Here is a 23,894-nt window from a genome sequence, read left to right as displayed (position 1 = left end):
TCTATGTTGGGTCAATTAATCGTGTGTGCGTTTCCATAGTAACGGGTCCCAGGGTCCTGGCGGTGCAGGGCAGAGAGTTGAGACTGGAGAAGACCTGTGGAAACATCGCTGACTGTACCTTTAAAGAACTGTGTGATAGAGTGAGTTACTTCCACAACTATCTTCTCTATCACTCTCTTTATTTTTTTTGTATTTATCTCCCTCTCTCTTTCTCCCAACTCCGCCTCTCTCCTGCTTGTTATTGTATCTCTCTCTTCTCTGTGTTGACTATGCTCTGCTACTTTTTCTCTTCCAACCAGATCCCTATATTCTTCCTTATTCTTTCGCTCTCTTTTTACCCTCACTCCCTCCTTCGCTCTATCGTTCCTGTTTTCTTAATTTATCCACTCATTGTACTTTTTCCTGCTGTTTTTTTCTACCTCCTTCATTGTGTCCTTCCCCTTTGTTTCTGCCTCTTCTTCTTTCACATTTTTTTGCTCATTCTCATTCCTTCTGCTCTCGTCCTTGCTCTCTCCTGTCCCCTCCAATTCTATATTCATTCATCTGTGCGCTGTTCAAGGTCAAAGACTACAGGCTATTTTTAACCGTTTTTGTTCAGCAGGGAATAGCATCAGCCTTTTTAGTGTGTCTAAACTGAACAAAAATATAAACGCAATATGTAAAGTATTCAGACCCTTTCCGCAGTACTTTGTTGAAGCACCTTTGGCAGCGATTACAGGGTATGGTGCTACAAGCTTAGCAAACCTGTATTTGGGGAGTTTCTTCCATTCTTCTTTGCAAATCCTCTCAAGCTCTGTCAGGTTGGATGGGGAGCGTCGCTGCACAGCTATTTCAGGGTTCAAGTCCGGGCTCTGGCTGGGCCACTCAAGGACATTCAGAGACTTGTCCCGAAGCCGTCATGAAGCCACTCCTGCGTTGTCTTGGCTGTGTGCTTAGGATCGTTGTCTTGTTAGAAGGTGAACCTTGCCCCAGTCTGAGGTCCTGAGTGCTCTGGAGCAGGTTTTCATCAAGGATCTCTGTACTTTGCTCTGTTCATCTTTCCCCCATCCTGACTAGTCTCTGCTCCCTGCTTCTGAAAAACATCCCCACAGCGTGATGCTGCCACCACTGTGCTTCACCGTAGGGATGGTACCAGGTTTCTTCCACACGTGGCGCTTGGCATTGAGGCAAAATAGTTGAATCTTGGTTTCATCAGACCAGATAATCTTGTTTCTCATGGTCTGAGAGACCTTTAGGTGCCTTTTGGCAGTGGCTTCCGTCTGGCCACTCTACCATAAAGGCCTGATTGGTGGAGTGCTGCAGAGATTGTTCTCCCATCTCCACAGAGGAACCATCGGGTTCTTGATCACCTCCCTGACCAAGGCCCTTCTCCCCTGATTGCTCAGTTTGGCTGGGTGGCTAGCTCTAGGAAGAGTCTTGGTGGTTCCAAACTTCTTCCATTTAAGAATGATGGAGGCGGAGGACAAAATGACGCCGTAGAGAGAACACTGTGTTTCAGCGAGCTCCCGTGGCATTCATAAATTTATATTTTTACATGAATCTCCTAGCTTGAAAAAGTGGTAGAATTGGCTAAATAAGTTATCCTGCAATGAGTCTTGATGGCTATTTCTCAAAAATCTCAGACAACATGCGCAACAGAACTACTAAGAACTCGACCAAAACCATCATCCATGTAGATGTTCAGGAGGAGCTAGCTAACGTTAGCAAAGCTAACACCATTGCGGATCCAGGCACAATGGACCTGGTGATTCAAAAGATGACTGATAACATTACTAAAGTGATCGATGTTAAGATAAGAACTGTCTTGGAAGCAATAGCAGGCCATTCAGCTGAACTACAGAGGGTTGTGAAACATGTTGATGAGGAGGAAGGAAGAATTGCTACAGTGGAAACTTCAACTACATCTATGGACACTAAGATAAAAGCACTTGAGAAACAGGTGCGCGAAATGGCGGAGCACATTGACGACTTGGATAATCGAGGACGCAGATGCAATATTCGTGTTGTGGGACTCGCGGAAAATTCTGATGGGACACGTTCAGTAAAATTCTTTGAGGAATGGATCCCTGGCTACCTACAAATGGACACGAAGGCTGGTCGTGTGAAGCTGGACAGAGCCCATCGCTCTCAAGCACCGATACCAGGTCCCAACCAGCGCCCACGACCAGTGGTAATAAAGTTCCACAACTTCACCGACAAGCAGCGCGTCATGGATGCGGCTAGAAACATCGGCTCTGATGATAGTCAACATAAAGGTCCAAAGGTCTCATTCGTCAATGATTATTCCACAGAACGAAGACGCAAAGCATTTGATGAGGCCAAGGCTCGACTCAAGAGAATGAAGATGGACTACGCACTGCTGTACCCGGCCACATTGAAGATTATGGTCAACGGATCGCCTAAAAAAACTCTACACACCTGAAGAGGCTGCTGCGTTTATTGACTCTCTCGGGTAAATAACTTTAAGCTGCACCTCCGCAGCATTGGATAACTTTTTTTATTGTCACGTACTCCGGTTCAGTAATATTCGTACCTTTATTATTTTTCTTGCTAAAGTAACTGCCGCTATAGCTCAGGCTGAGATATGTGTGAATCCATATTGGTGCTCAGGCTTGGTTTTAGGTGGAAGAGCCTCAATCTTCTTCTATTGATTTTCATTTCCATATATATAAAGGATGAGACTATTGAGTGGCAATGCGGACTTAAGAGTCTACATTGGAAAGTTGAAATCACCTGCATGTTAGCTAGTGGGAAAACCCCCTTTTGGATCTTTACATGTTTCATTTTTGGGTTGAGTTTAGTTCGAGTTCAGGGTTCATATCGTTTGTTTATGCTCGTGAGATAGAGGAGAGTTCAACACATGGAAAAAGTTGCCACCCCACCTTTACAGTAGGATCCAGTCTGGATATTGAATGGTCAAGGCCCAATGGTAGGTAACAGACTGCGTGTATGTACATGGAACATTAGAGGGAGCCATAGCCCCATTAAAAGGAAGAAGGTACTGTCTTTAAAAATATATATATATTGATATTGCCCTGTTGCAAAAAAACTAATTTGGATGATAAGGAGCATCTGAAATTACAACAAGGGGGGTTTGTGCAAGTGTTTTTCTCATCATTTACATCCAGAAGTAGAGGTGTGGCAATTCTTGTGAAAAATAACTTACCACTTAAGGTCTTGAATTGTGTGAAAGATAAATTTGGTCGCTTTGTTATAATTAATGGTACTTTACAGGGGCAGAACATTTCCATAATGAATATTTACTTCCCCCTGCCCAGCCCCCTGATTTCCTCACTAAGGTATTTCTAGACTTTTCAGAATTAATCTCGGACACTGCAGTGGTTGGAGGAGATTTCCATTGTTTGTTGAACCCCCTTATTGAGTTTCCCAGCGGTATAGCTTCACTCTCTCCTCAAGCTAAGTCACTTAAAGCTATTTGTGATGATCTGGGGTATGCGGATGTCTGGAGAACTTTTCATCCCTCCAACAGAGAGTTCACTTTTTTCTCTGCACCTCATGGATGTCAGACTAGAATAGATTACTTTTTTATGCCCAGGACATCTTTGCAGTCTGTTTTATCCGCTAGGATAGGAAGCATAGTCATAGTCAAAAAATGTTAGAGGGTGAATTAGGAACTAAAGAGAAGGACTACATTAAAACTCCCACTCCTGCCCTATTAAAGGAAATATCAGTCATTCAATCAACGTTGGGCTCTTTCCTAACACAGGACGCTGAAAAGAAAATGAGATTTGTCAGGCAAAAGCTATATGAACATGGCGATAAGCCAGGGAAGTACTTGGCATACCTCGCTAAAAAGAGAGCTGACTCTCAGTCAATTGCTACTTTTACTGATTCTGATGGCAAGCATTTATATGAAAATAAATTGATAAATGACTCATTTAAGACATTTTATACAAACCTTTATGCCTCAGAACTGCCAACGGATGCACCCAAATTAATGGAGAACTTATTTTCTAAGATTGAGCTCCCTACTATCTCCGAAGAACAGAGGTCTCTCCTTAATGCCCCTATTACCGAGGAAGAGATAATGTTCGCAATTAAGAATCTGCAAAATGGTAAGGCCCCAGGACCAGACGGGTTTGGTAGTGAGTTCAATAAAGAGTTCCATGGCCTGATCCTTGAGCCATTGCGTGATATGTTTAACCACTCATTTTCAAATGACCAGCTCCCTCAAACGCTGAGAGAAGCCAACATATCACTTATTCTCAAAAAGGGAAAATGTCCAGAGTCTTGTTCCTCGTACAGACCAATTTCCCTTCTGAATGTGGATAGAAATTGCTTTCTAAAATTCTAGCCACAAGATTAGAGGACTCACTGCCACTAATTGTGAAAGGAGACCAAACTGGCTTCATTAGGGGCCGTAAGTCATGCAACAATGTCAGGCGGCTTCTTAATGTAATTCAAGCCTACCAACAAAGTGCTATGGATGGTCTTGTGCTCTCCCTAGATGCTGAGAAAGCATTTGATCATGTGGAGTAGTCTTACCTATTCTTTGCTCTAAATAAATTTGGTCTAGGGGACAACTTTATAAAATGGGTGAAAGTTTTATATGATGATCCTCGGGCTGCTATCCTTACTAATGGGCTAAGGTCAAATAGCTTCTCTATACACAGAGGTACCAGACAGGGCTGTCCTTTGTCCCCTCTCCTATTTGCACTCGTTATGGAACCACTGGCCGAGGCCATCAGGGTAACGCCTGCTATACAGGGGCTGCTCATTGGTGATGTTCACCATAAAATAAGCTTGTATGCTGATGATGTCCTGATATTCATCTCTAGTTCCGAGACTTCAATTACATCTCTTAATAATATTATTAAATTATTCAGCGAATTCTCAGGCTACAAGATTAACTTAACTAAATCAGAGGCTATGCCACTTGGTAACCTAGACTCTGTACCTAATACTTCTCCCCCCCTTCCCTTTTAAATGGTCTCCCTCAGGTTTCATGTATCTGGGTATATTTATAACTCCTAAATTCCAGCAAATGTTCAAAGCCAATTTTGTTCCCTTGTTTGATACAATAAGACAGGATCTGGAGTGCTGGAACTCTCTCACGATTTCTTGGTTGGGTAGAATATCCCTCTTGAAAATGAACATTTTACCTAGACTACTTTACCCAATCCAAATGATCCCAGTATTACTCTCCAATAAGGTAATAAAGGATGTAAATGGATGGCTAAGTTCCTTTATATGGAGTAAACGCAAGCCAAGACTTAAGATGGCAATATTGCAGGTGCCAAGTTCTGCCCAATATCAGGTTCTATCAGTGGTGTGCCCACCTATGTTATATTTCTGACTGGATCACAAATGATGACTCCTCTATTTGGTTAGACTTTGAGACTTCTCTTTCAAAATACCCCTTACAGGATCTTTTATTTTTCAGAAGTTTCAAGTCTGTAGAAGATCACTGCAATAATCCCATTACACTTAAAAACACAAAGTATGGAGGTCAGTTCAACACTTCCTGGGAAGGTCCAAACTAACCTCTGCTCTTACCCCAATTCTTAACAACCCAGATTTTAGTCCAGGATTGCTGTATACTGGCTTTAACCTTTGGCTTAATAAGGGCATACGCAGACTAAATGACTTATTTGCTGATAAGATTTTATTTATTTGAGCAGATGGTCGAGAAATATCGACTCCCAAAGCAGGACTTTTTCCGCTTCCTACAAGTAAAACATTATATTCTGAAGAGCACCACCTTAATTGGTAACCCTGATACAGTGGGGCAAAAAAGTATTTAGTCAGCCACCAATTGTGCAAGTTCTCCCACTTAAAAAGATGAGAGAGGCCTGTAATTTTAATCATAGGTACACTTCAACTATGACAGACAAAATGAGAAAAAAAATCCAGAAAATCACATTGTAGGATTTTTAATACATTTATTTGCAAATTATGGTGGAAATGGTTGTGGACAGGTGTCTTTTATACTGATAACAAGTTCAAACAGGTGCCATTAATACAGGTAACGAGTGGAGGACAAAGGAGCATCTTAAAGAAGAAGTTACAGGTCTGTGAGAGCCAGAAATCTTACCTGTGTGTTGGTGACCAAATACTTATTTTCCACCATATTTTGCAAATAAATTCATTAAAAATCCTACAATGTGATTTTCTGGATTTTTTTTCTCATTTTGTCTGTCATAGTTGAAGTGTACCTATGATTAAAATTACAGGCCTCTCTCATCTTTTTAAGTGGGAGAACTTGCACTAATAGTGAAGACATCAAAGCTATGAAATAACACATATGGAATAATGTAGTAACCAAAAAAGTGTTAAACAAGTAGCCACCCTTTGCCTTGATGACAGCTTTGCACACGTTTTGGCATTCCCTCAACCAGCTTCATGAGGTAGTCACCTGGAATGCATTTCAATTAACAGGTGTGCCTTGTTAAAATTACATTTGTGGAATTCCTTTCCTTCTTAATATGTTTGAGCCAATCAGTTGTGTTGTGACAAGGTAGCGGTGGTGCACAGAAGATAGTCCTATTTGGTAAAAGACCAAGTCCATATTCTGGCAAGAACAGCTCAATTAAGCAAAGAGAAACGACAGTTCATCATTACTGTAAGACATGAAGGTCAGTCAATGCGGAAAACTTCAAGAACCTTGACCGTTTCTTCAAGTGCAGTTGCAAAAATCATCAAGCGCTATGATGAAACTGACTCTCATGAGGATCTCCACAGTAAAGTGAGACCCATAGTTACATCTGCTGCAGAGGATAAGTTAATTAGATTTGCCAGCCTCAGAAATTGCAACCCCAATAAATGCTTCACAGTTCAAGTAACAGACACATCTCAACAGCAACTGTTCAAAGAAGATGTGAATCAGGCCTTCATGGTCATATTTCTGCAAAAAAAAACACTACTAAAGGACACCAATAATAAAAAGAGACTGGCTTGGGCCAAGAAAACACAAGCAATGGACATTAGGCCGGTGGAAATCTGTCCTTTGGTCTCTTAGATTTTTGGTTCCAACCGCCGTGCCTTTGTGGGACACAGAGCAGGTGGATGGATGATGGCTGCATGTGTAGTTCCAACTGTGAAGCATGTAGGAGGTGGTGTAATGGTGTGGGGGTGCTTTGCTGGTGACACTCAGTGATTTATTTAGAATTCAAGGCACACTTAACCAGCATGGCTACCACAGCATTCTGCAGCGATACGCCATCCCATCTGGTTTGCTCTTAGTGGGATTATCATTTGTTTTTCAACAGGACAATGACCCAACCCACCTTCAGTCTGGGTAATGGCTATTTTACCAAGAAGGAGAGTGATGGAGTGCTGCATCAGATGACCTGGCCTCCACAATCACCCGACATCAACCCAATTGAGATGGTTTGGGATGAGTTGGACCGCGGAGTGAAGGAAAAGCAGCCAACAAGTGCTCAACATATGTGAGAACTCATTCAAGAATGTTGTTAAAGCATTCCAGGTGAAGCTGGTTGAGAGAATGCCAAGGGTGTGCAAAGCTGTCATCATGGCAAAGGGTGGCTACTTTGAAGGATCTCAAATAAAATGGTTACTACATGATTCCATATGTGTTGTATCATTGTTTTGATTTCTTCACTATTATTATACAATGTAGAAAATAGTAAAAATAAAGAAAAACCCTTGTCTGGTCTGAAAACCCGTGTGTCCTATCTTTTGACTGGTACTGTATGTGCTATTATGTTTTTGTGGCGAGGAGTTTATATCCATCCATCTCCACGATTTTGTCTGTTGGGAAATGTTAATATTGGTGATCAATATTAGAGAAAGTGTTCTAATCTAGGTCTAATTCCTGCAAAAAAAATGTATAGCCATCAATTGGAAACGCCTCATATTCACACTCAATAACAAACTGGAGGACTGAACTATCTAGTTACATCCCACTAGGTTTCTATTTACTCTGAAGTCAAACAAAAACCAGACTTATATGACAGAGTTTGGAGGCCATATGTGGACCATTTCGGGAAGTGTGGTGCTTAAGTGGAAGTGACGGCTACTTGTGCCGCGCATGTGTGCCGGTCGGGGCTCGGGGTTTTCCAACTTTCTGACTGGTTGTGGTTGTGCACATGTCGCGTTTGTGTTTTTGTGTGTGATTGTGGGCAAGTGCGGGCATGTTTTTGTATGTTTTGTTTTTGCCTGTATTCTTTCTGTTTGTGAATGTCAGTTTATTTTGGATAATTTTTTTTACTTTTATATTACGGTTTAAGACTACGGTTTGCAACTGCACATGGGGACAAAAATTGTACTTTTTGGAGAAATGTCCTCTGGTCTGATGAAACAAAAATAGAACTGTTTGGCCATAATGACCATCATTATGTTTGGAGGAAAAAAGATGTGGATATATTGAAGCAACATCTCAAGACATCAGTCAGGAAGTTAAAGCTTGGTCGCAAATGGGTCTTCCAAATGGACAATGGACCCCAAGCATACTTCCAAAGTTGTGTAAAATGGCTTAAGGACAACAAAGTCAAGGTATTGGAGTGGCCATCACAAGGCCCTGACCTCAATCCCACAGAAGGCCTCCAAAACCTGACTCAGTTACACCAGCTCTGTCACCCAACTTATTGTGGGAAGCTTGTGGAGGGCTACCCGAAACGTTTGACCCAAGTTAAACAATTTAAAGGCAATACTACCAAATACTAATTGAGTGTATGTAAACTTCTGACACACTGGGAATGTGTTGAAAGAAATAAAGCTGAAATAAATCATTCTCTCTACTATTATTCTGACATTTCACATTCTCAAAATAAAGTGGTAATCCTAACTGACCTAAAACAGGGAATTTTTACTAGAATTAAATGTCAGGAATTGTGAATAACTGAGTTTAAATTAATTTGGCTAAGGTGTATGGTAACTTCCGACTTCAACTGTACCTGAGCTCAATTTCGAGTCCTTGAGCGAAGGGTTTGAATACTGTATTTTTTATACATTTGCAAAAAAATCTAAAAACCTGTTTTCGCTTTGTCATTATGGGATATTGTGTGTGTGTGTGTGTGTAGATTGATGAGCAACATTTTTTATTGAATCTATTTTTAAATAAGATTGTAATATAACAATGTGGAGAAAGGGAAGGGGTCTGAATACTTTAAGAATGGACTATGCCAGGGTTCTCACAAATAAGTGGGGTTCTGCTCCATCTTGTCAGCGCCACTATGTAAAGATTTTAGACCAAATGAAACTGATATAGAGTAACTATCATTACTAAATTTTTGAACCCCAATGACTTTGTCACTTTGTGAAACCGGCTTTTCATAAATTCAGAGCGTTATCATGTTCCTAATTTAGTGCATTTCAGCAGTAGGCTATCTTGACACAGAGTGCACCCCGAGTATAGTGTTGTCGAATCATACAAACTTTGTAACGGAAGTCAAATGACCAAAGTTGCTAAACTAGCTCCCTCAACTAATGACAGAATATCTCATATGTTTGGCAAAATCAAGTTGATGATTATAGAGAAGATAGCAGCACAGCTCATGAATAACGGGATCAAGTTATTGATTATAGAGAAGATAGCAGCACAGCTCATGAATAACGGGATCAAGTTATTGATTATAGAGAAGATAGCAGATCAGCTCATGAATAACGGGATCAAGTTGATGATTATAGAGAAGATAGTAGCACAGCTCATGAATAACGGGATCAAGTTATTGATTATAGAGAAGATAGCAGATCAGCTCATGAATAACGGGATCAAGTTGATGATTATAGAGAAAGTAGCAGATCAGCTCATGAATAACAGGGAGATAACGAGTGGAAATAGTACATGGTATCTTAACAGGGACCAACTCTGTTTAAAAAATAAAATAAAATACATATCTACTCTCATACCAATTGATTACACATTCTCTACCACAGGCCTACGAGACAGTGCAGAGAAGTGGGGGAAATGTTCTAGCATCATTTTGACATGTATAGGTGAGAGAAGTGCTTTGATAATGCATTGCAGCCGATGGATTACAGAATGAAGTTAGGAATTTTAATGCGAGACAGGAGTCAGGATTTTGGGTTGAGAGTGGGATTCAGACTGGATAGGAAAATAACCTAGGCTCTAGGACAGGAGAAGATTTTTCCTCGTGCATCTCTGAATTGTTAACAGATTTCATCTCTGTGACAGAAATGCCTATGTAGTGAATTGTGCATAGGCCTAATAAATTTGTGACTGTCTGAAGAGTCTCAATGACTGCTCAAAGAGGTTATTTTATAGGCTATACTGTAGCGTTCAGTTCGCATGTGCAGTCTGACGGTTTCAATTATACGTGTGCTTTTAATTTATGGTGACTTTTTGTGAAGTAAATACACTAGGCTAAAGGCTTACATGTGACAACCTGTTTGGATAATGTGCTATTGAATGTTTAGCTATCTTTGGCTGCGCGTGTTGTGTATTTTGTGGAATAGCATTAGTGTGACTTTGGGGGAAAATGTTGTAATTTCCTGGGTTTTGTCATTAAAACAAATCTGAAAATGTGAAGTGTTCCAGGGACAGTCCCAGGATTCTGGTTTGCCATATTAATCCCTACATTGTACTATGCAGATATAGGATCTCAATTTTATCAATCTTTTGTTGCTGAGAATTTTCCTGCACCGCAGGAAAGGGGATACCTAGTCAGTTGTACAACTGAAATGTGTCTTCCGCATTTAACCCAACCCCTCTGAATCAGAGGTGCGGGGGGATGCCATAATCGACATCCACGTCTTCGGCAGTTGAGCGTTGTGATGTACATAAATTCACTGAAAGCCCACTGTTAAATTAACAGTATTGCACTTTTCAAGTAGCCTACTTTTGGCCAGCTAATAGCCTAACCACCGATCAAGCAACATTGTAGACTAAACATTCAAGTCCTTTTGCTGCAGGATTATTTTGCCTGGACAATATAGGTCAAATTAAGATCCTACATCTGTACTTGTGTGATTGCGTTTAAACTCCTCCGTGTGTGTGTGTGTGTGTTTTTGCTTATTATCCCTGTCTCTGTATGTTCCAGCCAGTGGGTGCTAGTGACTACCTGGAGATGGCCCAGGCGTTTGACACAGTGTTTATCCGTCATGTCCCCATGCTTACCCTCACTCTGAAGGATCAGGCACGGCGCTTCATCACACTGATAGACAATTTCTATGACAACAAGGTCAGTCACACTGCATGGGAAAAACTTTATGTTTTACATTAACATTTTTAGTCATTTAGCAGACTCTTATGAGGAGCGACAGGAGCAATTAGGTTTAAGTGCCTTACTCGGGGATTCAAACCAGCGACCTTTTGGTTACTGGCCCAACGCTCTTAACCAATAGGCTACCTGTGTTAGGTACTACTGCCTATGTGCTTCCCAATCTGTACCTGTAACTCAAGTATTTGACATACTGCCATGGTCCGTAGCTGCAGGGTCTATACTGTAGTTTGTTGTAGGCGTTATTATGTGCAATAGCATCACCTGTAACCATCTATTCACACTCTATCTTACAGCAGGTGTCACTGTTTCACTTTAGTTGTTACAGAATGTTACCATTCCATTGTCCATCTGTCACAGGTGAGGGTGGTGCTGTTAGCTGATGCCCCTCTGGACAGGCTGTTTGTCCACTCTGGAGGGGAGGACGACCGCGACCGCATGCTACTGGACGACCTGGGCCTGAGCGGGGTGAGACCACACGGTCCAACCACAACAAGACCAGAACATAACCAAAAACACATTCTTAATGTCGGGTTGGAACCAAAAATTATTTTCCAATTATTCCTTTTTGAACAGAACCATCATTTTCCGACCAGCAAAATAATGTTCGGAACCGGTTCCAACCCCAAAAAGTAATGGTTTACATTGTTCCTTTTTTTTTTTCACTTTTTTTTTCTCCTGTACGGAGGCCCACCTGTTCCTTTTTAAACCTCTAAAATCTTTTGTTGTGTAGCTTAATATTAAATGACTTCATCAATCAGTGGGGATAGAGCAGTTTACTATGGACAGACAAGAGTAGGGCGTGAGATGCTAATGAAATTTTGCAGGTGAGGAGAGCATGAGAAAGGGTGGAGTAGGAGGCTTGAAGCGCTGGGCATCTTGTTATGACATGCATTATCTGAATTAAGTCCACAGAATTATACCTAGGAGGACCGGCTCCTATGAAGGAATAAATCCAATGTGAAACGTACTATAGTATCCTTAACTAGCATTGAAAAAGTTAATCCATTATTCTCTAATTAGAAATCTCTCTCCCTAATCTCTGAATCACGCTTGTAACATCACTAGGCTACAATAGCCTATGCTTCAGTGGGGGAGGTACCCTACACACACACACTGGCAAAGAATTTCAGCAGTCAGGCCAGGCAGACGCTGGAATATACGTTTTTGAGTGATAGTGAGAGCTTTGCATAGGCATTTTGGTGCTTTTTTTTGTGGGACTGGAAAAGAATTCCCGGATGTTATTAACCTGTTTCCATGCTTTTAAAAGAATGGTTCAGTTTTGGTTGATTATAGATCACTTTCATTCCTTATTCTGATTCTGTTCTTCGTAAAACATTTTTTTTTTAACGGTTTTCGGTTCTATCTCCTGAACCGGTTCCAACCCCTGCTTGATATAAACATTTGTGTTTGTGGTTTGTTAACGACTGTGTTCGTGTTAAATTATCTTTGTGGTCATGTTTGTGTCGACCCCATTGTTTTTGGTCATGGTTGTAGTTGAGTTAAACCCACTGTCTGCGGTCCTATTTGTAGGATGTTGGGGACCATCTGTCTCTGTTCACAGCGGAGGAGGAGATCTTTGCGTTCCAGAGGACCATCTCCAGACTGACCGAGATGCAGACAGAGATGTACTGGACTCAAGGGGACCGCAGTAACACTACATACACACAGAGAGGATCACAGTAAAGTACCCCCAAAGACCTCACAACAAATGAAGGGGATGGGTAATCAACAGCAACTTCTCTTTTAGACTGAAGTATAATATAACCAGCAAAAACACCTCATAAAACACAAACAATTGGTACAGTAGGGCTCAATCAATTATATCCCTTTAGACTGGAGTATAACGTGACAAGCTAAAACACCTCGCAACAGACAGTCAGTCAGAGAGACTTTTGTGCCCAAAAGCCCGTTTTAGCAAGTAGTCAACTGGGTGGGACTTCTTATGGGTTAGGGAAGGATCACATGATTCCATCCAGGTCACCAGGAGGGATCAGCCAATTAATTATACTTGTGAGGAAACATTACATAACTGCAGGTGGCAGTAAATCGCCAACCTTGTATTTATACCTGTTCAAACAACACACTCTAGGTGGCAGTGTGCACCCTTTCAGTTTTTTTTGCCAACTCGTAAAAGTAATAGAAGAAGATTGACTACTTAAAAATGGAGATGCCCTCAATGGCACTCCCCATGCTGTCACAGATGCCATAATGGGACATACAACGATGCAAAGTCTATGGAACTAACCAATAAACACTCAAAATTGACTGACCTATCTCCCTCACGTACTTTAAAGGGAACTGACGGGAACAAGAGAAACTCATTCATGTCCCATATTATTCTTCCTAAAACATACATGGAGAACAGAGGGAGGCTACTTATAAACTGGGTGGGTCGAGCACTGAATGCTGATTTGGCTGACAGCCGTGGTATATCAGACCATATACCATGGGTATGACAAAACATGTCTTTTTACTGCTCTAATTACATTGGTAACCAGTTTATAATAGCAATGAGGCACCTCGGGGGATTGTGCTATATTGCCAATATACCACAGCTGAGGCCGGTGTTCAGGTACTCCGTGTTGCATCGTACGTAAGAACAGTCCTTAGCCGTGGTTTATTGGCCATATACCACACCCCCTCTGGCCTTATTGCTTAATTAGCTAATTAAGCAATAAGGGACGACACATCATCAGTATGCGCTGAAGGGATGGAAATATGAACTGAACAAATGTCTTTCTTGGTGGATAACTACCGCCCCCCTATGGTTCGGTTTGAACTGTGCCACTAAAAAATATAAAATGAGGTGCTGTACATGTAATTACAAAATACATAGATCAAGGAGGAAATAGCAGTGAGTATACATGAGGTATGTAGCCAGCCATCTGCCCTGTAAAAATGCTAAATGTAATGTATTTGTGCCTACTGTGTAATAAACCATGCAGTAGAATCTAAAGGTGAAGAGAAAGGTGTCTTGAGCCTTTTCAAGGATGAAACTGCAAAGAAAAACATACATTATTACTTAACTATTTGTCTTAGGAAATGTTAGATGTGTTGGATGATTTCAGAAAGCAAAAGCTGCACACTAGTAGCTCTAACAGTGTTGTGTTCGAGACCACCTAAAGCCCGATTCAAGGCCGGGAGGGGGACAAGACCGGGAGGGGGACAAGACCGGGAGGGGGAAAAGGGGTCTGAGGCAAAAAGTCAGAGACCAGAAAAGTCCAATTCAAGACCATGATAGTAATTTTGTCAAATCACCACCAAAATGTCAAAATGTCCAGTATTTCTGGGTTCATATTTCAGAACAAGAAATTAATTCTTTAGACATTCAGAATAGTGAAAAAATGCATGCTAAAGGAGAAAATAAAGCCACTCTACAAATTTGTTATTAACCCAAACAGTGGGGAACAATGGGCTTTATATGCCTTCAGAGAAGGGCTAAAGATTTATAAAATAATGATTATAATAGTATAACAATAATAATTATATTATTATTTTCAATGATGTTCTGATTTAATCTCTTCAATTTTTGTTGGAAAGGGTTGGAGTGACAGTAGAATCAACCAATTGCATTTTGACTTAATGAGTGGAACTGTATTTACAAAAACATATGGAAACTTCTGCCTTCTTGAAGGCCAAAAGGTTACTGTGCAATAGCGAGCAGTAGTTTTCCCATTGTCTAACTAGCTAGCTTTTGTTGTTGGCTAGTTTGCAGCAGGTGTTGTCGAAGAGGATGTTGTTGCTAATTTGTTAACTTCTTGTTGGAAGTTATTCTTGAAAAGGGAGAAGCTAAGTTTCAAATGATCATCTGGTGAGTGGAACTGTGTTTTTTTTTATTGCAGTGGTGTTAGCCATCTCTTTGATGTGTGTGAAACATTGTTGCATTCAAAGTGGAACTGACAACATTTTAGCAACATAAAATCTTTTCATATACACCCCCAGGAAGAATGTCACTTTAAAAAAAAGAATTCTGACAAGCAACCACTTAGATGTGGTCATTTTCACGTTTTCATAAATTCGTTGAATGTTTGGGAATGATATATACTAATTCTATAGCAATCTAGATTGGGAAACTGGTGGCGCGTTTGGACATTTAATAGACACTGCAGTGAATAAAACATCTGTCTCGTCCAGGACCAGTCTACACCAACCAGTGCGCTATAGCAAATCTGGGTTACAGTAGGCCTTTATACAAACAAGTCATTTGCTACACTGGCCTCCCATCATTCACTTTGAACCTTGCTGTGTGTTTACAGGCAGTAGCAACAGCACGACTTTACACCATTGGAAACCATTCACCAAAAGACACAAAATTCATTTAAATGATTTCTGCAAATATCTAAAGACCACGGGAGTCCTCTTACATTTGGGAACTTTACAGTTCTATTGATCAAACAACCATGGTAAGGTAGGCTATCTTTCCCTCAGTTATGCACATCAACAACAACAATAACTAATGCTAGCCAGAGCAAGATTCACTAAAATCTAACAAAGGACATTAGATAAATCCCCTCAAACTTTTTCAGCTAGTTGGCCATCAAAATTGCACTGACAAACGATAGAGATTTGTCGCCTCCTCGTCCTTCTGCAGCTTGCCTGCCAATGCATGCTTATCCCAACCAAGCACCCATGCTAACTGGCTAAAGTTGACTAGCTTCCTAGCTAGCTACTTCCAGACACAAATGAGAGAACACCTCACTCTAACCCTTTTACTAGCCGTAGCAGAGCTGGTTAGGTTGTTTACATGTTATCTAGAGCGTTTTTGACAAACTATTACTTTTTTTGTATACTTTTACTGACACCAGTTGTATTCCGCGGGTGTTGCGTGTTCATAAATTCATCAGTTGTTCTGGCGCTCTGGCACACTCAGATGAGAGTGCTCTGAAATTGGAGTAGAGAGCCAGAGTGAATTTGCGAACACAAAAGAGATATGCTAACTGGATAACAGTAGTTCAGGTCCTTGCTAACTAACCAAATGACACCTGAAATCTCCAGATGTGTATAGCCACCGAATAACAATATGAGGGAAAAAAATCAGTCATTCACCCACTCCTCCAATGGCATGACTTCTATCTAGCTAACGTTAGGTTCCTGTGTTTTTAGCTTGCTCCATAAATAGATAAGCTAGCCTATTAGCTATTAGCTATTAGCCATGACTGACTTGTGATCATTTCCCTTGCTAGTTTGATTGTATTGACATTTCCAGCTTTAGTTACATTTGTCCGTTTTTGGAACAGTGCAACCCGAATGGAGGCAGCAAACAATGTGGCAGGCCAGCTGGGGTTTACAACCTGATAGTAATATTTTCTGGACTCCAAAGAAATGTATTGGTGAATTATATTAATCATGCATTGAACTGCATCCATCTATTTAGACGACAATGTCTTTGTGTACGTCATGGAACGTTGAGTCACATAGAACCTATGTTTAAAACCTCTCATAAAGTTGGTTTTGTAGCATACACTGGGAATTTGATATTTTTGGCTGATATTATGATTGTTTGTTTCATATCTGCAAAGTAGTTATCACTGTCAGTTCCACCTTAAACTTTAGGTCGCTGGTTACTTTGCGTGCTAAATGTGAAATGTTTTTTGCACTGAGAAGTAATAGTTGTAAATTTCGATTGGGAAATACTGTTTTTGTATTCTTATGAATGGGTCCTACTGGCTCATTATGTCAGAGTTTATAGACTGCTGATCCTTTAACATCATGCTGTGTGTCACTGCTGTCTTTCCATCTGCCCTATGCAGTGGTGTAGTGGTGCCTAGAGAAGTGGGTATACTGTAATTTTGCCAAAAGTTTCCCAAACAGCCCACCCAGCGAAGGCAAGGCACACAGTGTGAAAAAAACGATGTTTTCCTATGGTTTGTATGAGTTTTCCTATAGATTTTTCAAATGTTCACTCTCAAAATCCCACTACAGAAATGTGATGGTCTAAGTCCACAACAATGCTTAAACCACATCTGTTGGGTGGATCTGTTAGGGCCTGGCTCCCCAGTGGGTGGGCCTCTGTCCACCCAGGCCCATCCATGTTTACGCCCCTGATGCAAACAGCACATGATGACAAATGCACATCACAAATAGCCTACTAACCAACACTTCGGACGAAAGGGAAGGGATTAAGAAGCGGATATAGGCAATGCCCACTGAATAATGCCCACAACAAAGTGGGTATATGGCGTATACCTGCGTATAGCCTCCACTACACCACTGGCCCTTTTTTGTGTTTTGCAAAAAGTGCACTGTCCTACATGAGTGCGCTGGTATTATGGTTGCTGTCCTTTCAGAATCACCAACCTGTCACACACTGAAGGCCTATTAGGTTCACCACTGAAGGCCTAGGTCCAATAGGTTCACCACTGTACTAACCTGTCACACACTGAAGGCCTATTAGGTTTGCCACTGAAGGCCTATTAGGTTCGCCACTGAAGGCCTAGGTCCAATAGGTTCACTACTGTACTAACCTGTCACACACTGAAGGCCTAGGTCCAATAGGTTCACCATTGTACTAACCTGTCACACACTGAAGGCCTAGGTCCAATAGGTTCACCATTGAAGGCCTAGGTCCAATAGATGCACCACTGTACTAACCTGTCACACACTGAAGGCCTAGGTCCAATAGGTTCACCACTGAAGGCCTAGGTCCAATAGGTTCACCACTGTACTAACCTGTCACACACTGAGGGCCTAGGTCCAATAGGTTCACCACTGAAGACCTAGGACCAATAGGTTCACACACTGAGGGCCTAGGTCCAATACGTTCACCACTGAAGGCCTAGGTCCAATAGGTTCACCACTGAAGACCTAGGTCCAATAGGTTCACCACTGAAGGCATAGGTCCAATAGGTTCACCACTGTACTAACCTGTCACACACTGAGGGCCTAGGTCCAATACGTTCACCACTGAAGGCCTAGGTCCAATAGGTTCACCACTGTACTAACCTGTCACACACTGAGGGCCTAGGTCCAATACGTTCACCACTGAAGGCCTAGGTCCAATAGGTTCACCACTGAATGCCTAGGTCCAATGGTTTCACCACTGAAGGCCTAGGTCCAATAGGTTCACCACTGAAGGCCTAGGTCCAATAGGTTCACCACTGAATGCCTAGATCCAATAGGTTCACCACTGAAGGCCTGGGTCCAATGGGTTCACCACTGAAGGCTTAGGTCCAATAGGTTCACCACTGAAGGCCTAGGTCCAATAGGTTCACCACTGAATGCCTATGTCCAATAGGTTCACCACCGAATGCCTAGATCCAATAGGTTCACCACTGAAGGCCTAGGTCCAATGGGTTCACCACTGAAGGCTTAGGTCCAATAGGTTCACCACTTTACTAACCTGTCACACTGAATGCCTATAGATTGAATGCCCAGTCAATCTCATATCTCAGACATAAATTACTGCAATTTAAGACCATCCATAGAATGTACTATATGCCAGTGAAACTGAATATCATGCACACAGAAATGCAATTATTCTGATGGATGTGTAAAACACAAAAGGGAACATATTAGCATACGGTGTGGTCTTGTGAAGGCTGGCTGAATTCTGGATAAGAGTATGTTATTTTATCTCAGCGTGTCTACAGATTCTCCCTGTTTTTGTCTGCTTGGAAATGTTGATACTGGAGACTGAAAACACTGACCAAGCATTTATAGCAGCTAAGAAATGCATTGCCATTAATTGGAAGGTTGGTTATCCTCCCACAATGTCAAGTTATGTATCACTAGATTTGATTTATTACAAGGTGAAGGGTATACTCTGCAACTTTCATAAGGTCCGTGTGTGTTATATGGAATACAGTACGACAAAAGGAGTCTGTATTGAAAACATGCTCACATCAGGGGAGATAACTATTTAGGCAATCCCTAGCTGCTGGGCTGCTCAGTCCTGGCCCTGGTGGTCTGCCATCCTGTTGGTTGTCACTCTGGCCTTGGCTGAACACACCTGAAAACGATAATTAATGTTTCACTAAGATCCTAAAGCTGAGTGGGGTGTGATTTTTAATTTAACCCTTATTTTACAAAGTAAGTTGACTGAGAACACATTTTCATTTACATTAACATCCTGGGAAAAGGTTGCAGGGGAGAGGAGGGGGATAATGAGTCAATTGTAAACTGGGGATGATTAGGTAACTGTGATGGGAATGTAGCCAGAACACCAGGGTTAACACCCCTACTCTTACAATAAGTGCCATGAGATCTTTTAGTGACCACAGAGAGTCAGGACACCCATTTAATGTCCCATCCGAAAGACAGCACCCCACACAGGGGCATTGGGATGTTTTTTTTGACTAGAGGAAAGGGTGCCTCCTACTGGCCCTCCAACACCACTTCCAGCAGCATCTGGTCTCCCATCTAGGGATTGACCAGGACCAACCCTGCTTAGCTTCAGAAGCAAGCCAGCAGTGGGATATGCTGCTGGCCTAAGTGGCACTACTGACTACAACACTGAGCTCAGATGCAATATTTTATTCACCATTGTGTGTTGGATATATATTGATTGTGTTAGATGCCACAGTCTATTCAAATGGTCAAACAGGTTACTGCCGGTATGGCTTGAACACAGAGCTGAAGCAAAAAACCCACTGAAACACTGAGCTGATGTTTAACGTTTTACCACAAGATGGCAACAGAGGGTAAGTGATGACCAAGAGGTTTGGTATTATTGCTTCTAATGACTTCATCCAGTTGTAATTTTTTTAAATTTAACTAGGCAAGTCAGTTAAGAACAAATTCTTATATACAATGACGGATTAACCCAGCCAAACCCTAACCCAGACGACACTGGGCCAATTCTGCACAGCCCTATGGGACTCCCAATCATGGCCAGTTGTAATACAGCCTGGAATCAAACCAGGGTCTGTAGTGACACCTCTAGCACTGAGATGCAGTGCCTTAGACCGCTGTACCACTCGGGAGCCCAAAATAATGTGACGATACAATGATGTTATCTCTATCATTCTCCATGGTAGGCCTCTGCAGTAGACCTGTGACCCCTATAACACACTGCAACAAGTGCAAGCGAATGAACGGCTCCCTACTGTGCAGACAACTATCCTGTTGATGTGTTCGCTCTTTTAGGGACACTGAATGGAAGTCTTTGCTGAGCTGAAGTAACAGGACACATCACATAGATTAGATATACTATCTCTTACCAGCCCTCTGGTAAGTATCAAAACGCCACTGGTGTGTGTGTGTCAGTTTGTTAGCTGTAAGTTCCAGTCTATTCCACCCATAGAGATAGATATAGAGCTCTAGTGTCCAAAAGCCTGTTTTAGCATGGACAGTGCCATTGAACACTTTCACCATTTGGAAGTAGTCACCTGTGTGGGACTTCCTATGGGTTCGGGAAGGATCACATGATTCCATCCAGGTCACCAGGAGGGATCAGCCAATTAATTATACTTGTGAGGAAACATTTCATAACTGCAGGTGTCAGTAAATCGCCAACCTTGCATTTATACCTGTTCAAACAACCCACTCTCAGTGGCAGTGTGCACCCTTTCAGTTAGTTTACGACTCAGAAGAAGTAGAAGAAGAGCATTTGACTACTTCAAAATGGAGATGGCATCAATGGCGCTGTCCATGCTGTCACAGACGACATAATGGGGCAGACACAATGACGTGATGTCTATCGAAGTCTATGATTCCACCATAACTCTCCATTAAGGGAAAATCAATCACGGTCTATTCCGAGGGCTCTAATCCAATCAGAGCATTACGCTGTTTGGGAAAACATCAGACACAAACAGAGATGGCCACCCTCCTTTGTGTACATCTTAATTGGATGATTCACGCTGGCACAGAGGGGTGGCTACAGTCCTCTGGTCCTGTGAGCAGGGATCCTGGCCAGTACACAACATTACACTTGCCACTGACTGGTTGTGGTAGGGGACATGATAAAGAGATGGATGGCACATAGGGGTGGAGGTAGGGTTTGAGAGAGGGGTTCGGGGGGTTGGAGAGTGAAGTGATCAATATGTGAGGAAGGGGACAGTTTGGAAGCTTTGAGGGTCAGATTATGGGTAGTTACAACTGGATGGTTTTGTGGCCCGGACCCTCTAATGGGAGCCTATTGGTTCAATGAAAGAATTAGTGTCACAAGGAAGGTAATGACACAAACAATATTTCAGGTCATCATCGGCATTTGAGGGGTAATGAAGTGTTAGGAACAGTGTGTTGTGGGTGGGGGTGGAGGAGAGAGAGTCACTAATATATCTGATTGAAGTACGTAGGACCCATAGAGTTAGAGGGTTCTAGATGGATAAAACCTGTTTTGGCATGGAGATTGCCATTGAGGGTTCCCACCATTTTAAAGTAGTCAACTGGGTGGGACATCCTATGGGTTAAGGAAGGATCACATGATTCCATCCAGGTCACCAGGATGGATCAGCCAATGAATTATACCCGTGAGAAAACACTAGGTGGCAGTATGCACCCTTTCAGTTTGTTTGCCAACTCATAGAAGTAGTAAAATGAAATTGACTACTTCAGAATGGAGATTACACACACAGATGACATTTTATTTTTACCTTTATTTAACTAGGCAAGTCAGTTAAGAACAAATTCTTACAATGACGGCCTACACCGGCCAAACCCGGACGACACTGGCCCAATTGTGCGCTGCCCTATGGGACTCCCAATCACGACTGGTTGTGATACAGCCTGAATTTGAACCAGTGTCTGTAGTGACGCCTCAGGCACTGAAATGCAGTGCCTTAGACCGCTGTACCACTCGGGAGCCCAAAATAATGTGACGATACAATGATGTTATCTCTGTCATTCTCCATGGTAGGCCTCTGCAGTAGACCTGTGACCCCTATAACACACTGCACCGAGAGCAAGCGAATGAACGGCTCCCTACTGTGCAGACAACTATCCTGTTGATGTGTTCGCTCTTTTAGGGACACTGAATGGAAGTCTTTGTTGAGCTGATTCCTGTGATGTGGTGAGTGACATCAGAGTTCACAGCAGGTGGGGATAGATTAAAGTGACAGCAGCACTTCAAACAGCTATACATGTTCATGGCCTGAAATGACACATCTGACAATGCTGTGATGTGATCATTATAAATATACCCCTGAAGGATGACACTGTTTTCAATTCAAGCAGCAAGACTACCTGTCACACCTTTTCTCTCGCTCACTGCTCTCTCTCCTCTCTCTCTCTCTTACACTGTCCTCTTACAGAAGCATTCATTCATCTACCTCCTGTGTCCATTTCCTCTCTCTGATGCCTAAAAACATTGTGCCAAGTTAGGTCGGGCCATTTCAGACTGTTAGGAGCTCCAGGTGATTGGTACAGCCTTAGGACCTAGGTGACATCACCCTGCAGTTAACCCTCCACTGCAGCAGCTATTCACATGCACCAAAGTGCTGGATCAGCCATTCCTCTTTATATAGTTGGGACAGGAGGAACAAAGAGGGACTGTGTGTGTGTGTGTTCTTGTGTTCGTTTTGTATGCATGTGTATCTATTTCCTTTGTGATCATAATAAATGAAATAGTGTGGATGTGTTCCATGTGAAATTCAAAGCCACAACTACACAAGTAATGTCTTGCAGGATGTGTGCGTGTTTTCTCTGAACTATTATATCGGATCGTTATTATCCAGTCATAATAAATACCAACCGTTCCAAGAATTCATTGATGAATACAGCGCAGTTCACACAGGTGGAACACGATCATTTCTGTACAGATTACAGAAATCGAGACCGCGTGTCCCTGCAAGGTGGACCGGCAATTTACACAACATCTTCTCTGGAACAAAGACGTACGTAGGCTGGCTACTGCTGATATTTCCGTACAGACAAGGAGGGAGGTTGTGGGGGAGGGAGATCACTCCGAAGCATCACTTTACAGAACCGAGAACTGTATAGGATTTCTTCCCTTATCTCTTGATTATAACTGGAATGATGTCATATGTTTGAAGCGGTCTGTCTTGAAGGGGGCGTGTTCTGCGCGCGCTGTCGAGATTGATTGGCACCCATGCTCACGGATTAAAGGGACAAGTGATAGACATTTTTAAAATTACTCAACTTGACTGAGAGACTTTCATTGACATATTTGATAGAATGCATGACATGTGCATGTCATGAACGAAGTGTAATACCCAACACAAGGAATATAAACACACCTGCTGGTATTTGCCTATGTTGTTACACATGTGTATGTCAGTTGTTACATTGTAATAGTGTGCTACAGATGAAGTGGCAGCAATAATATATGTCAACAATATGTATAAATGATTGTCCTAATGTCGCCTGTGTCATTAGCTTATGAATTGTAAACATTTCCAGAAGGAGCAATACAATGATTTGGAATTAAATATGAATGTCCTCTGTCCAACTTTGAATATTCTTTGTGTTCTTGTCGGTGTAAAATAATATTTTGACGATCTGTCTGTCTATTTCTGTATCCTTCCACACACTGCTTGCCTTGACATGCCTGTGCGCCCCAACTGGAGGTTAGTGACGTCTTGATTGGGGAGAATGGGCTCGTGGTAATGGCTGGAGCGGAATTAGAATTGGTGGAATGGTATCAAATATCATACATGGTTTCCATGTGTTTGATGCCATTCCATTTACTCCGTTCCAGCCGTTTTTATGAACCGTCCTCCCCTCAGCAGCCTGCACTGCTTTAGTGCACACACGTTGTAGACTGCTTAGGAGCAGTGTCTCTTTAAAGGGCGATCTCGTATACTGAATCCAGGGGGCTTGCCTTTTCAG

The 23,894-nt window shown here is 42.0% G+C and overlaps 1 protein-coding gene across 3 annotated transcripts in view; it reads left to right on the top strand.

Annotated features, from left to right (window-relative positions):
• The window catches only part of afg1lb (AFG1 like ATPase b), a 35,978-nt gene extending 21,710 nt beyond the window's left edge, over window positions 1-14,268 (top strand). For 2 of the 3 annotated variants that reach the window (XM_064991367.1, XM_064991365.1), the window contains exons 10-13: window positions 40-140; window positions 10,983-11,123; window positions 11,523-11,630; window positions 12,696-14,267. In XM_064991367.1, the coding sequence (XP_064847439.1) occupies window positions 40-140; window positions 10,983-11,123; window positions 11,523-11,630; window positions 12,696-12,848 (503 nt within the window). In that variant the 3' untranslated portion in view covers window positions 12,849-14,267. Of the gene's footprint in view, window positions 1-39; window positions 141-10,982; window positions 11,124-11,522; window positions 11,631-12,695 lie in introns of all 3 variants that reach the window. The other variant, XM_064991368.1, reaches the window with a different exon arrangement.
• Window positions 14,269-23,894: the final 9,626 nt, after the last annotated feature.

The sequence above is a fragment of the Oncorhynchus masou genome, chromosome 16 (assembly GCF_036934945.1).
Source record: "Oncorhynchus masou masou isolate Uvic2021 chromosome 16, UVic_Omas_1.1, whole genome shotgun sequence".
NCBI classification, from domain to species: domain Eukaryota; kingdom Metazoa; phylum Chordata; class Actinopteri; order Salmoniformes; family Salmonidae; genus Oncorhynchus; species Oncorhynchus masou.
This window is presented reverse-complemented; position numbering and strand designations above follow the sequence as displayed.